Source organism: Ostrea edulis, chromosome 5, assembly GCF_947568905.1.
Source record: "Ostrea edulis chromosome 5, xbOstEdul1.1, whole genome shotgun sequence".
NCBI lineage: Eukaryota > Metazoa > Mollusca > Bivalvia > Ostreida > Ostreidae > Ostrea > Ostrea edulis.
The window spans coordinates 93,402,398-93,417,397 of record NC_079168.1 but is presented as its reverse complement, the minus strand read 5'-3'; the positions used below and the strand labels follow the sequence as shown (position 1 = coordinate 93,417,397).

Below are 15,000 nucleotides of genomic sequence, written 5' to 3'. Positions count from 1 at the left end.
GAAATTTTGACACTATTGTTTGATTGATACAAGCTTGTCTATTTTCATTTTGCAGAGTTTGAATATGTTGGTGATACTTGACCCCAATGGAGTATTATTTATTTACAGTGGAGGAACCAAGGTATGAACAGAGACACAGAAAAATTATATTTCTAAGTTTTGAATAGATTTGTTGGAAATGTAATCCTGCAATGCACAATTTCTGAGTTGCCCAATAGTTCTCCCCATCTGGTTAGCTCTTTCGTATAGTGAGACACAAAATGTGTTTTCATACACATGGGATGTTTACAAATGCTTATTGCTGATTTTATTATTAACTAGGATGATTACGAGCTGAATTGAAGGGAAACACAAATGTAGTTAGGTTAAGAATAATTAAAGAATTGCAAACAAAAAACTCACTCTCTTTCTTTTTTGAAAATATATAGATTGTTTCACAACTCCATAGGATCTCTAATGGTGCAGATGCGGGAGCGAATAAAAAACATTTTCGATCATTCTAAACATTTGCTGGCTTTCGTAAATGCTTTCTTAAATAAAATGATATTCTATCTTTCTTAGTCAATATATGAATTTGTGAGGCTCTATTCTACCGTTCTTTACTATTTCGATATATTCCAATAACCTTTTCGATTCATATTTGTGCGCCATGTTTGATTTACTGAAGTTGAATATATTTGCCTATATGCCCATATAAGGCTTAGATTTGATATCAGATAAAAAAACAAACAGCAGAATGGAATGGCTTGAGAGCAACAACATTTTCACACTGATTGTCAATTTTTAAGTCTTTCAGTAGATCCACCTATGAGGTCTCGTGATAACAAGCATGGCAGAGCTGACGAAGAAATTTGCATGTTGTACATAGGCCTATTTAATGAAAAACACCTTTATTAGACATTTGGTACCCTTTTCATTGTAAACAACATTGGAGACAAATACACGGAGCTTATTGATATTTTGCACCATTACGAATATCCTATACCTTGCCCTCTGCCTGAAAACATCTGAATAGATTTATATAAACTTTCAAGAGGGCTACCCATTATTGCAGGTAATCGGAACATGTACTTTATATATCACGTTTGAAATTTTGACAACAGAAGATATGTGTAGGTTACATATGTAGGCCTGTCGATTTACTATTACTATTTACTATTATTGGCACCGCTTTGGATGTCTCCTTGTGCCTAATTTGATTTCATCGACGACAATATACGATCTTGTCACCCATGTTTCCAATCTTGATTCATCCACTGAATTGAACACTATCGATAGCTTGTGAACGTTTCTCCTCCTATATGGCTTATATGATGGAGTTGACAATTTGTACAATACTTCAATGCCATTTGCAGATTTGCATATTGTAGGGACAGGAGGATCCAATTGTTTACCTTAAATATATTATATTATATACTATAACAGTGGATTTGAGGGGTGGAGTTTGTGAACACATCTCCTATGTGGTTATGGGAGTTATTAATGTCTATGTTCCATGCAGTACAGTAACCCTTTCTCTACCGTCACATTTTAGAGGTTTTTAAAGACTAAATGACAGTATTTTTAAATCGATTTAAATCTGCATGGATCACGATTTGGGGTAGGCATATGACATGTAATTTTGTTAGGAATTGGACAGGGAACAATTTCTTATAAAATTTGTCAATGTATCCCATGACCTTAAATAGGTCTACGGGGTCAAAGGTCATATAAGTGCACATTTTTGCAATCTTTTTTCTCTGAAATATATATATTACGACCCCTCTCACTAGATTAGAGTCAAAAATAGGAAATTCTAAATGTATGAGCTAATGTGCCTTTTAATATAGTGCCTTTTAATATACTACAAAAAGAACAAAATCAAACTAATCAAGGCAAGAAGGGGATTGATTGATTGATGTTTTCTGCCAAACTCAACAATTTTTCAGTTATCTGGTGGCACCCAGTTTTTTCTATAGGTGGAAGAGAGAACCCAGATACCTGGGGAGAGACCACTGATCTTTCGAAAGTAAACTGGGAAAACTTTCTCACTTACCGGCGCGAACGGGATTCGAACATTATATACGCCAACAGAGGTGAGAGGCCGTGTGATTTTGAGCGCAATGCTCTAACCACTCGGCCACGGAGGAGGCCGGCAAGAAGGGGACACGTGCCCATCAGCTCATAGCATACAAGTACCAGCATGTATGGATCACATGTAATTTATGGTCATAAGCTACTAAGTGTATATAAAATACATGCATTTGGATAAAAGAGAAATCAATATGATTTTTCACTAGCCTGTCATAATCAGACTTTTGATTGATGTTAACTCACCCCCATTTTGGCCCAAACACACATTTTGTTTTTATTTCTGTTACAGAATAGAGAAAATAATTCAAATTATAATAATAAATTCTATCATTACAATAATGCAAAGTGTGTTTTCCTAACAGATTGTGTTTTCTTTTCATAGAAAGATAATTTCTTTTATAAACATGGAAAAAACTTGGAAAATAGCCTTCTCACCAGCGGTCGTGAATGCCCAGTCTGATTAAAACCACCCCACCCCATTACACACTAAATACACCCCCTTCTTACACTCGCGTGTCAGGTAAGGAGATAATTCTGGGAAGGGGGGGGGGGGAGTGTTAATCAAAGTGCCGGACCCGGACAGGGTGTTATTCACTTGGGTTAGATATCATAAAATATAGATATTTTCTTTCATGAAACGACAAATCATGGCATCAAATCGTGGTTAATTAATCGTGAATTTTTCATAACATGACAAAACCACATTTTTGTTTTCTTTTTAGTCGGCCTATGTGGCTACATCAACTTACATGTACATATTTATACTGAATGCATGATCGTTTGGGTCATCCTGCAACAGGAGATCCAGGTCATCTTCTTCTTCTGACATCAGGTCGTTTTAAAGATGTAAAATACAAGCGTTCGCTGTGACAGTCACGGTGAAGCTGTGTTGTTTTTGTTGAAACGGAAACACGTGTGTTCTCCGTGCACACTTTCAGAAAACCCCGTGAGGCCCGCGATCCGGATCATGAAAAATAAAAGTATACAGGCTATATATAGGCGAACTTCTTTTTTGTTTTCTTTCTTTGGCAGAGAAATAAAATATTACTATTCCGAACAAATATAACGTTTATATCTGAATTTGAAGTACTTTATTTATCTTTTTTAAAATTCAATCTGCCGATGTAACATTCTCAATAGGTGTTTTATGAAGTTACATGTAGGTTGTGTAACTGTTATAAACCAATATTGGTTTTATGCTTTTTATACGCCTGTCTTAAGACGGGCCGTATTATGTTATGGCCTTCATGTCCATCCGTCTGTCCGTCCGTCTGTTAGCTTTTTTGTGTCCGGCTCATAACTTAAATACTATAAGGCCTAGAATAATCAAACTTTGTCAGTTGATACATCTTGGGTAGAAGGTGTGTCGCACATTAAAACCAGGTCGCTTTGACTTTTAATTAAGAAGATATGGCCAAATATGGTAAAACCCTGTCCGGCTCATAACTTGAAAACTATTTGATCTAGAATCATGAAACTTGGTCATCTTATGCATCTTAGGTAGAAGGTGTGTCGCACTGTACTTTAAGGTCACTGTGACATTTAGTTGAAGTGATTTTTTGAAAAAAGTATGTTATAATTGGTACAATCCCTACTCATATAAGAGTTTTGTAGAAAACCTCATTCAAAAATGTTACATCAAGAAAACACATATTTTTTTTATGATATACTGTACAGCTTTTTTTTTAGCCTATGTAATGTTTCCTTTGTTTCTAACAATAACATGAGAAATTCCACTTGTCCCATGGGAGTAGCATGCAAAGGGCATTTTGACTAGACTAATTAATGAGTTTTGTGTAGAGCATCTCTGATCAACATGATCAAGCAGGTGTTATCTTTATCTCTAGGGAATTGGGCAGAGAGATCTTAGCCTCTTAATTGCAGATATACCAGAAATTATTTGTGAAAGTGAATTTGTTTGTTGTGGTTAGTCTTTATTTTCAAAATTAATTGGACATTGTACTATATAATTTTTAATTTTTTTTCTCAGTAACCTATATGCAGAGTATCATTTCTCACTAAGACAACAAATGGTTGCAATATGTATAAAGGCCTATTTTAATGATTAGTATTTTGATGTTTTGTTATGGCTGTGGCATTGTTCAGAAAAAAGATATACAATGAACAAAGCTGCAGATTGGGCATTTGTGTAAATCTGAACAGATGAAATAGTATTGCAATAACCATATTAAAAAATGTTAATTCAAGAAACTACACATTCTTCATTATATACACTGTACTATACAGCAGTATATAACAAACAAATTATTTCTTTTGTGTCAGTAACAAGAGAAATTTCCCTTGTCCCATGGGTGTAATTATCAAGCAATTCAGGAGGCATTTTGCTAACAGAAAAATTGCATTCTGTCAAATTACAGATTAATTCATGAGTTTAGAAGATTTCTGTTACAGCAATCTGATCAAGGAGGTGCTATCTATATCTCTTGCAATCGGGGAATTGGGCAGAGGAATCTGGCCTTCTAATTAATTGATCTGTCAAATTTTAGAACAGTTCTAATTGGTAGCCATTACTTTGAAAGTTAATCTGGTATAAAGTTTAAGAATTAATATGATATTGTAAAATATATTTTTATTTTATATCTCAACAACAAGGTGCAGATTGTCATGTCTCACTAAGATGACAGTTTTACAGTCTAAGAATAAACATAATGACTAATGTTTGATGTTTTATTACGCTGTGCATTGTTCTTCATTCCTTAAAATACAATGAGCAAAGCTGCAGATGTGCATTTCTCAAGTCTAACACAACCAGTTGAGAAATATATGATGTATTATTTTTTTCTAATTAATAACTACACCATAGGAGATGCACCAGTGTTTGAAATAACCGTTTTTAATCTATATTTATTTATATTGACATCACCATGCATATTTTACTTTTATACTTGAAGATTTGACAAAGGCAGATACTGATATATGTATTTTTTGATATGTTGAATAAATCAACCTTTTTGAGTACTCCCATTTATTGTAAGTTGTTTGCTTGGATAAAGGGCTATCTTGCACTTTAATCATTTCATTGAAAACATTTGGGAAAATGTTTTTATATCCTTTTAAAAATCATTAAGCTTACATTATCAATATTTGAAGCAATGTCACATGAGGCCATAAAGTGGGTAAGATTCTTAAAGGAAGGTTGACATTTGGTTCCATGCATACCTATCTCTTCATGGTGATATGTTCATGTTAACAATATGTGACGGGCGTATCATGTGCCGTGGCGGTGCACTTTATTAAATAAAGCAGAGACACCTGGCTGATTATTTCATACATGTATGTATGTTGTTTTAGTGTATCAGCAGGTACTGAATTTACTAAAAGAGGACAATACAAATAGTTTTCACCACTTTATTGTGCGACGCGTGTCGATTGCTGTTAGTGACGTCGATTTGTCGCTAATTTTTAAGAAAACCGCGCAGCATGTCCCAATTTCATTTTATCGTAATATAAAAACTACCGAGAATTATAATATGAATAAGGGTCCATCAAAAAGAACATTTCCTCTACTTTTACAGGATGTATTTACTTTTCCCTATTTCCATATATAAATATAGATAAATCGCCGATCTGTTTAAACATTGAGAAATAAAATCGTAAAACAACGTATATGTGCAAAAAATTGCTATTTTCTTATAACTTTGCCAGGCATTAAAAATAATTTTGATATGTACTGAAAGCAGGGAATATATGCTTTTCAAAAATATAAAAAATATTGCATTCATAGGGAAAATTAAAAAAATCATAGTGAGGGGGGAAATGGTCTTGTGACAAAGCGTTGCGTCATATTTAGACGAAGTCATCTTTCATTTTAAATGCTTTTTTTAAATTTAATGGCTTTATTTATTCAATTGATTTTTGCATAGTGAAAAAATATAGAAAATTTCCAAAAATATGATATATAAAACATATATATTACGTCCGTAGTTTCAAAGATTTATAGACACTCCTTTTGCGTAGCCCTGTTTTTACGCGCTATCGGTCATATTGACCGATACGGTAGAGAGAGGGTTAAGGGGAGGAGGTTTCATTTGAAGCAGTTCCAATTTGGGGAGCTGGGGAGATATTAGTTTTTCATAAAAACAATCTCTAGTTTCAATTCTATGTTGTATGCGTTTGACAAAGTCAGCTTAAAGCTATTTAATACAAGTGTTTTGTTCCGACATCTACAACTATATATATAATATTTAAGGTAATAATGTTACTAAATTCCATTATAGCACGTCCAAGAATAATAGAATTATATTCTTTTTTACAAGTCACAACATCTAAAGAAAACGTGTTACTGATCCATTCATATACATTCCTTATAAATATTTGAACTAGTTCACATTCATACAATAGATGTTCAATACTTTCTCTTTGTTGGCTACAGAATGTATATAAATCTGTATCTGACTTGTGGATAATTTTTAAGAATGTGTTAGTAGTCAATATCCTATGGTTAACACGATATTGAAACCATTTTATTTTCCTTTTTTCAACTATCTGTAGTCAAAATCAGTGTGCCAAGGACGGCTTAACAATTGATATGAAGCAAGTCAAACAGCATTTGACTTTGGTTGAAATCTGACAATAGGTTATCTTAGTAAATACAGGTAACCTCTTGCAATTTACCAGCATCTCTTGTTGTTCATCGTGCATTAGCAATATCTTGATAACTACCATTCCTATTCCTTTCAAATTTGGTAAGAAACATCTTTGGGACAAGGGGGACATAAGTTTTAAATTTTAGAATACCTGCACACCTGGGGCACATCAGACGGCAAAAATTGTTTCATTTCCAAAAATCATTTCTTTACAACTGGACATCTGTTTGAAAAACTAAATGCATAGTGATGTAGAGCAGGAAGGCCTCTACCAAAATTTCATGATCCCCTTGGTAGAGGTTCTGACTATGGTGGGACCAAACTTGGTATGTAATATATATGTGTAAAACATCTGAATAACTTCTTTCATGCCAATGATTCTAAATTCAAACTAAATGAATATTTAGAAAGAGCAGGTAGCCCTTTACCTAAATTGTAAATATGATGATTCCTCTGAGGAGTTGGGGTGGGCCAAAATTATCAGTGATTGAATTTATTAACAATTGAACATTTTTAGCTCTTCTGAGCCAAAGGCTCAAAGAGCTAATGCTATGGCCATTTGTGCGGTGTGCGTAAACTTTTTAGAAAAAGGGCTATAACTCAAGAACCCCTTGGCCAATTTTTTTCAAATTTGTTACAGGGTATCATTGGCCCAAGGACTTTCATACATACTAAATAAAGGGATGTGACCCTTTAACAAGGGGAGATAATCAGGAAAATACAAACAAAAGTAGTGGTTGCTAAAAAATCTTCTTCTCAAGAACCACAGGGCAGATTATCACCAAACTTACACATAAGGATGAGGATATGTTGTAGATTAAAAATTGTTCAAGGCATTACCCTGGGGCAAAGGGCATGGTCTCAAGGTCACTTCAAAGTTGACCTAAATTTAAAGTTTTTTTAAATTCCTTAAATCTTAGATATTTTAGTCATTATAAGGACTAGGATCATCAAATTTTGACAGTTGATGCATCTTAGGACCTTGTGTCAAGTTGTCTCAAAAGTAGGTCACGGTGACCTACTTTTTTAATTTTGCAGGTATTTATTTTAAAATTAATTTTGATGCATATCTTGGACACTTTGAAGCCTATGATCATCAAAACTTGTCAGTTGGTGGATCATGGGACCTTGAAATGCGTCAACTGAAAAATAGGTCACCGTGACCTACTTTCTGAATTTTATGGCTTATCATTTATAGATATATTTTAAGTTGTTATTTCAAATACCGAGAGGTTTAGAATCATCAAATCTTGTAAGTTGATGCATCTTGAGGCCTTGAAACATATTTATAAAAAAGTAGGTCACAGTGACCTACTTTTTGAATTTTGCAGATATTCAAATTTCACATTTTCAATTTTAGATGCATATTTTGGGCACTGTAAAACCTAGGATCATCAAACTTTGTCAATTGATGCGTCTTCAGTCTTCCGTTTGTGTCGACCAAAAAGTAGGTCACCGTGACCTACTTTTGGTATTTGACAGCTAAATTACTATATTTCAGACACTATTTGACCTACAATCATCAAACTTTGTCAGTTGATGCATCTTGAGTCTTCGGAGTGTATCGACCAAAAAGTAGGTCACTGTGACCTACTTTTGGCATTTGACAGTTATATTTATATATTTCAGTCACTAATTGACCTACAATCATCAAACTTTGACAGTTGATGCATCTTGAGTCAATGGAGTGTGTCGACCAAAAAGTAGGTCACCTTGACCTACTTTTGGAATTTGACGGCTATATTTATATATTTCAAATACTATTTGACCTACAGTCATCAAACTTTGTCAGTTGATGGGTCTTGCATGTTCGAAGGGTTTCGACCAAAAAGTAGGTCAACTTGACCTACTTTTGGAATTGGACACCTATATTTATATATTTCAGATACTATTTGACCTACAGTCATCAAACTTTGTCAGTTGATGCGTCTTGCATGTTCAAAGGGTGTTGACCAACAAGTAGGTCACCTTGACCTACTTTTGGAATTGGACGGCTATATTTATATATTTCAGATACTATTTGACCTACGGTCATCAAACTTTGTCAGTTGATGGGTCTTGCATGTTCGGAGTTCACTGACCAGAAAGTAGGTCACCATGACCTACGATTGGAATTTGACAGCTATATTTCAATATTCAGATACTAATTGGCTTAAAATCATCAAACTTTGTCAGTTGATATTTCTTGGGTTCTCAAAATGTGTAAACCAAAAAGTAGGTCACATTGACCTACTTTTTTTGAATTCTTAGGATTTAACTAAAGATTTAGAATACTAAGAGGCTAAGAATAGAAATGGTGGGGTTGTACAATTTATCAGAAGAGCGATTCTAGGCCCTTGGGCCTCTTGTTATGCTCCGCCATGAATATGGCCAGGGCATATAGTGTTTGTCATGTCGGTCTTCCGTCCATCTTACTGTCCATCTGTTCGGGGTTTTCTTTTTCTAATTTCATTTCTCTGTCATATATCAAGCTGAAACTTGCTATGTAACTCCTTTATGGATTACTCTCGATCAAGTTGCAATTTTGATCCATTTTGACCTCTCTTATAGGAGTTTTACCCCTTTATTTGAAAATTATTGTTATATGGAGGGTATATATTTAGTCCGGCTAACTCCTCCCACAATTTTCAAATGAGGACCATCTTGTTTTACAGAGTGTTTATATGGATATTGAAGAGGTGCATGTGGCAAGGATTTTGATTTTCTTCAATTTTTGAAAAAATTACAGGTTGTTGAAGTTCGTCTATTTTGAGAAAATATTGCAAAGAGAATACATGATTTGTTCAGTGAACTCCTCCCACAGTTTTTGTTTTGTGTGTTTATATAGGTATTGAAGATGTGGCAAGAATTTATTGCTTCTTTTATTGTTTACATTTTTCTAAACAAGAAACCATGATTTACCTAAAATTTGGGGAGGGGGGCTGGCTGCTCCCATAAAATCCACGGCTGCTCCCATAAAATCTGCCACCGCTCGGCCTACACATTCATACCTCGTTCACACAGATGCGCATTAAATTTTACTTCGCATCAAATTTGATGCGAAGTAAAATAATGCGCATTAAATTAATTCGAATTAAGTAGCGTTCACACGGCGGTAATATTTAATGCGAAGTAAACTAATGCGCATTAAATTCGTATGCATCTCTATTAAAGGGTGCGCGAAATAATAGAATAGACTATGTTATTGAAAATTATTTTTATAGATATTATAATGAATATTGTGTAGATACAGAATTCTTTGTTCAAAACGCTATATAAGCCTACATGTAGTATACTACATGTTTACAATTTAGGCCTACATACATAACTGATCTACACATAAGGAGTTTTTTGTCGTGTTTATTTATATGCTCCCAAGAAATTACTTGTTATTTCCTCCGACAACCAGCATTCAATCTAGACAATATATTGTTTCTTCATGGGCCCAATTTTAAAACTTCGGAACGTCTTTTTCACCATTCCGCTGACTACTGTTATGACGTAATTTTTAATTACTAATATGTATTATAAGTCTACTATGACGTCATATGGTATAAAAATTAACAATGAGCGGCATATTTGTTTTAAAAAATGTAAAAAAGAAAATCACTTTTAAAACGTCGTATTTAAAAAAAATTCTTCCACATGTATTACTCAGTATGCCTATGCAGAGCACAGATTTACGTCTGACATTATCTAATGACATGCTGTTTGTACATGTTTTCAGTGATTATTATCATTTTGCTTAGTTTTTCGTACAAAACTAACATTAATATATATAGCTGACCATGGGTATGATGCATGTGACCCAAATTGGCCATTACGCATGTGTCTACATTTTATTCGAATTAGCTTCGCTTAGTGTTCACACGGAGCTAATGTGAAGTAAATTTAATTCGCATTAAATCGCGACGTCAATTTTAATTCGAAGTAAACTAATGCGCATTAAAATCTCCGTGTGAACGCGGTTCAGATTTAATTCACATTAACTTACGTTTAATGCGAATTAAATTCTTCGTGTGAACGAGGCATCAAATAGTCCTACCTACGCCCCTGATGGTCTATAACAATGTGACCTTATCCTTCTCAAGAACAGCAAGGTCATGATGAAAAGAAGTTTGGTGATGTTGTTACCATTTAGGGCTAGGTAAGGGCAGAAAATAGTTTTTTTTAATGGGAAAACTATTGAAGAAAAATCAGAACATGCAGCTCAACAAGAGGAGGGCCTAAGTGACTGAGGTGATGTGGTCCATCGACCTCTTGTTTATTGGAGAGTGTGAGAAAAATCCTCTTTAAGCCGGAAAATCATATTCTAATCATTAGAAATATCATGATTCTGATTTCAGAAAATTAGGTGCAGAGAACCTGTGAATCGACTGTTATGGCCCTATCTGTTAAAGTTCCACTTGACTTTGTGGACGTATTTCCTCCGAAACTGCTTTCATTTTGTTCAAGTTTTATGGGATTGTTAGTCACCATATGTAGTTGATGTAAAACTTATACGATACCAATTTGCGCCATCATTTTGATTTGACCAATTTTCAGGAGTTATAGGATTTAGTTGAATTTGTACAATGCTTCATTTTTCTTGACGTTGTGGACACAAACTCCCCCAAAACTGCCCAACGGATTATGTTCAAGAGTTATGGGACTTTGTTGAATTTTAACATGTTACACAATATGAACACTTAGTGGGTGCAACTCCTCAGAAACCGCTGTTAGTCACAAAATTTAGTTGATAATTTGATTCTACAAATTTTACAGGAGTTATGAAACTTTTGTGCTTTGACTTTTTTTGCAGCGGCAGGGGACATAGTGGCGGGGGACATATGTCTAGGTTTAGCAATCTTTATGCTACACTAACGTGCCATAAGTTGCAGAAAAATGAAAATATCAAATACCTCTTAGTGTGCTAATAAAATAATATACTTTAAAAAAAAAAACAACCTCTTAGTAATTTGTTGTTTTATGCTCTTTTAAACCCAAATTTTGAGTTCCGTCCGAGTTATATAAATCATGTTTGGATTCCCCATATGCGCATGGGGCTGTTTATAGATGCCTTACAAACTTAACAAGCAGCAAATGTATTTTTATTTACTTTTTACATAATCTTCTCACTGTTTTCTTTTTCACAAAAATGTTTTCAACCATGTAATTAAGTGATAGTTGATAGCTTCAAAAGCTCATTCATCAGCTCTAAAGTAAGATGTACAAAAACTAATTGATGAACATCGGACCATACAGCTTTAAAGAATCCAAGCATTGTCAGTACTTCATGGATATCAAGTATTGTTTTTCAGAAGTATGTTTTTTGGAGCCAGGTAGTTAAAGTTCTTCAGTGTGGTTATCCCTAATATTAGTAGTCACTCATGTTAGATTTTTGGTCCATGGATCTCTTGTTAAAATATGTTTATATCTGCATGATCAGAATATTATTCTTTTTTCTGAATTATTGACTTTAAGATAAATCGTCTCCATGTTTCAACACTGCCTCTTGGCTCTGGCTCAATAAGCATGTTGAAACCAGTCACCCCCATCAATAGCCCGCAGAGGGGAGGAATATTTACTTCTAGCAGACCTCCAAGTGCAATGGATCAAGCAGGATTTGATGAAGAGGTAAATGTTTATTGTGTTCCAAATATTCTAAGCATGCATTTTCCTGCTCGCCTTTTTATTATACCCCCCGCAACAAGTTGTGGGGGGGGTATACTGGAATCAGGTTGTCCGTCTGTCTGTCCATCCGTCCGTCCGTCTGTAGACGCAATGGTTTCCGGACTCTAAAGCATTATCCTTTCCACCTACAGTCACCATATCATATATATGGACTACCCATGGGATGAAGATGTTCCCTATCGATTTTGGGGTCAAAAGGTCAAAGGTCAAGCGCACTGGACATCGAAGTAGCAATATGGTTTCCGGGCTCTAAAGCGTTATCCTTTCCACCTACAGTCACCATATCATACATATGGACTACCCATGGGATGAAGATGTTCCCTATCGATTTTGGGGTCAAAAGGTCAAAGGTCAAGCGCACTGGATATCGAAGTAGCAATATGGTTTCCGGGCTCTAAAGCGTTATCCTTTCCACCTACAGTCACCATATCATACATATGGACTACCCATGGGATGAAGATGTTCCCTATTGATTTTGGGGTCAAAAGGTCAAAGGTCAAGTGCACTGGACATCGAAGTAGCAATATGGTTTCCGGGCTCTAAAGCGTTATCCTTTCCACCTACAGTCACCATATCATACATATGGACTACCCATGGGATGAAGATGTTCCCTATTGATTTTGGGGTCAAAAGGTCAAAGGTCACGCGCACTGGACATCGAAGTAGCAATATGGATTCCGGGCTCTAAAGCTTTATCCTTTCCACCTACAGTCACTATATCATACATATGGACTACCCATGGGATGAAGATGTTCCCTATCGATTTTGGGGTCAAAAGGTCAAAGGTGACGCGCACTGGACATCGAAGTAGCAATATGGTTCGGTTTGTCATGCCATTTGTTTTTTACACTCAGAAAAGAGGTAGTTTATACCTATTACCAACACCCTTTGGGAGATTGGGGTAAGCGGGGGGTATTCTTAGTGAGCATTGCTCACAGTACCTCTTGTTGCAATTGGTTGTTGTCCATCGTCATACAATGTGCGTCGTGCGTTAACAATTAAACATTTTTAACTTCTTAAGAACTACCACTCCAATTATTTTCAAATTTGGTATGGAGCATCTTTGGGACAAGGGGGACATAAATTGTAAATTTCAGGACTCCAGCACCCTTTGGGCCCTAGGGGCAGGGCAAAAACTGCCCAAAATTGACCAATTTTCAGAAGTCTTCTTTTCTAGAATTGCATATGTTTAAGAAAAACTAAATGCATAGTGATGTAGAGCAGGAAGGCTTCTACCAAGTTCTGACCCCAGGCCGGGGCCTAATTTACTATGTAGTATCTATGTGTCAAACAGTTCAAGAACATCTTCTTTAGTGTTATTGATACTAAACTGAAACTAAATGGATATTTAGAAAGAGCAGGTAGTCTTTTATCAAAATTGTAAATTCATGATCCCCAGAGTAGGGATTCTGACCCCAGAGGAGGGATTCTGACCCCAGACTAGGGATTCTGACCCCAGGGTAGGGATTCTGACCCCAGGGTGGGGATTCTGACCCCAGGGTAGGGGTTCTGACCCCAGGGTAGGGATTCTGACCCCAGGGTAGGGATTCTGACCCCAGAGTAGGGATTCTGACCCCAGGGTGGGGATTCTGACCCCAGACTAGGGATTCTGACCCCAGGGTGGGGCCAAACTTGGTATATAGTATTTGTGTAAGTTTGCTGAACTGAAATACCGAATCCTAAATAAAAAAGCCTGAACTGACCTGACCAGAAAATATTTGGAACCGTTACAGCCTTAGTTTCAATACATGGGTTTTCTTCTTTGTAATGAATGAAGGATTGATGCCTTTGTAAACGTTCCCTTTTTGTCCTTAATGACATGTTTTGTTATTATTTAAATCCTTGAAAACATGCCAACTCTGAAAATGCTAGCTGGAAATTTGCGGCTGGAATGTAAAATTCAAATCGGATATGTAAAGGGATCTACTGACCTTGCTAGAGAAATTGTATATGATCACATTTAAGTCATTTGGTTGTTTCAGTAATAGCAGATTGTGATATTGTGTAGTGATATATCCATACAGACTAGTTTATTTAAACGTCCATCAATTTTCAATGTAGCTGGCACCCAATACTGAGTTAGGTATGATAATGAGCAATGAAGTGGGCATTGTCAGTTGATATCACAATATTATAATGATATTGCCTATAAAAAGATGCAAGATTTTGATAGCTAGGATATGGAAAATGTGTAGAAAATGAAATTTAACCAATGAAATGCACTCTTGCACCATTGAGATACAACACTAAAAAAGTTCTTTATTGTTTGATACCCAAGTGACTGATGAGGCTCAAGGCCTGTTGTTTGGCTAAAATCAGACTACAGAATATATGATACATGATAACTTTTTCTTTCAGATAACAAGACTTTCACCAGTACAAACTGATTTGGAGGATTCTTCGCATTTTGATGAATTTCCAGTACAATCTAGTTATATACAAGGTCTGAGGGATAATGTTGGTGCAAAATTTACAATTGTAAGTTATATAGATATTAAGCAATGAATTATTTTTATGTTTTTATGTTATGGTGCTGTCTGTGCGGCTGGCTGGCTGGCTGGCTGGCTGGCTGTCCGAGGTCATGTTTTCCGGACTTTTTTCCGTAACGGATTATGTCACAATTTCTCCCTCAAGAAGTGAAAGAGTGAGTTTGCATTTCAGATGGATT

General features: G+C 35.5%; 1 protein-coding gene across 1 annotated transcript in view; it reads left to right on the top strand.

Annotated features, from left to right (window-relative positions):
* LOC125650895 (anaphase-promoting complex subunit 1-like) overlaps positions 1 to 15,000 on the top strand; it is a 201,758-nt gene that overhangs the window by 50,869 nt on the left and 135,889 nt on the right. The window contains exons 13-15 of the mRNA XM_056166223.1: positions 56 to 121; positions 12,123 to 12,275; positions 14,691 to 14,810. Of these exons, the coding sequence (XP_056022198.1) occupies positions 56 to 121; positions 12,123 to 12,275; positions 14,691 to 14,810 (339 nt within the window). The remainder of the gene's footprint in view (positions 1 to 55; positions 122 to 12,122; positions 12,276 to 14,690; positions 14,811 to 15,000) is intronic.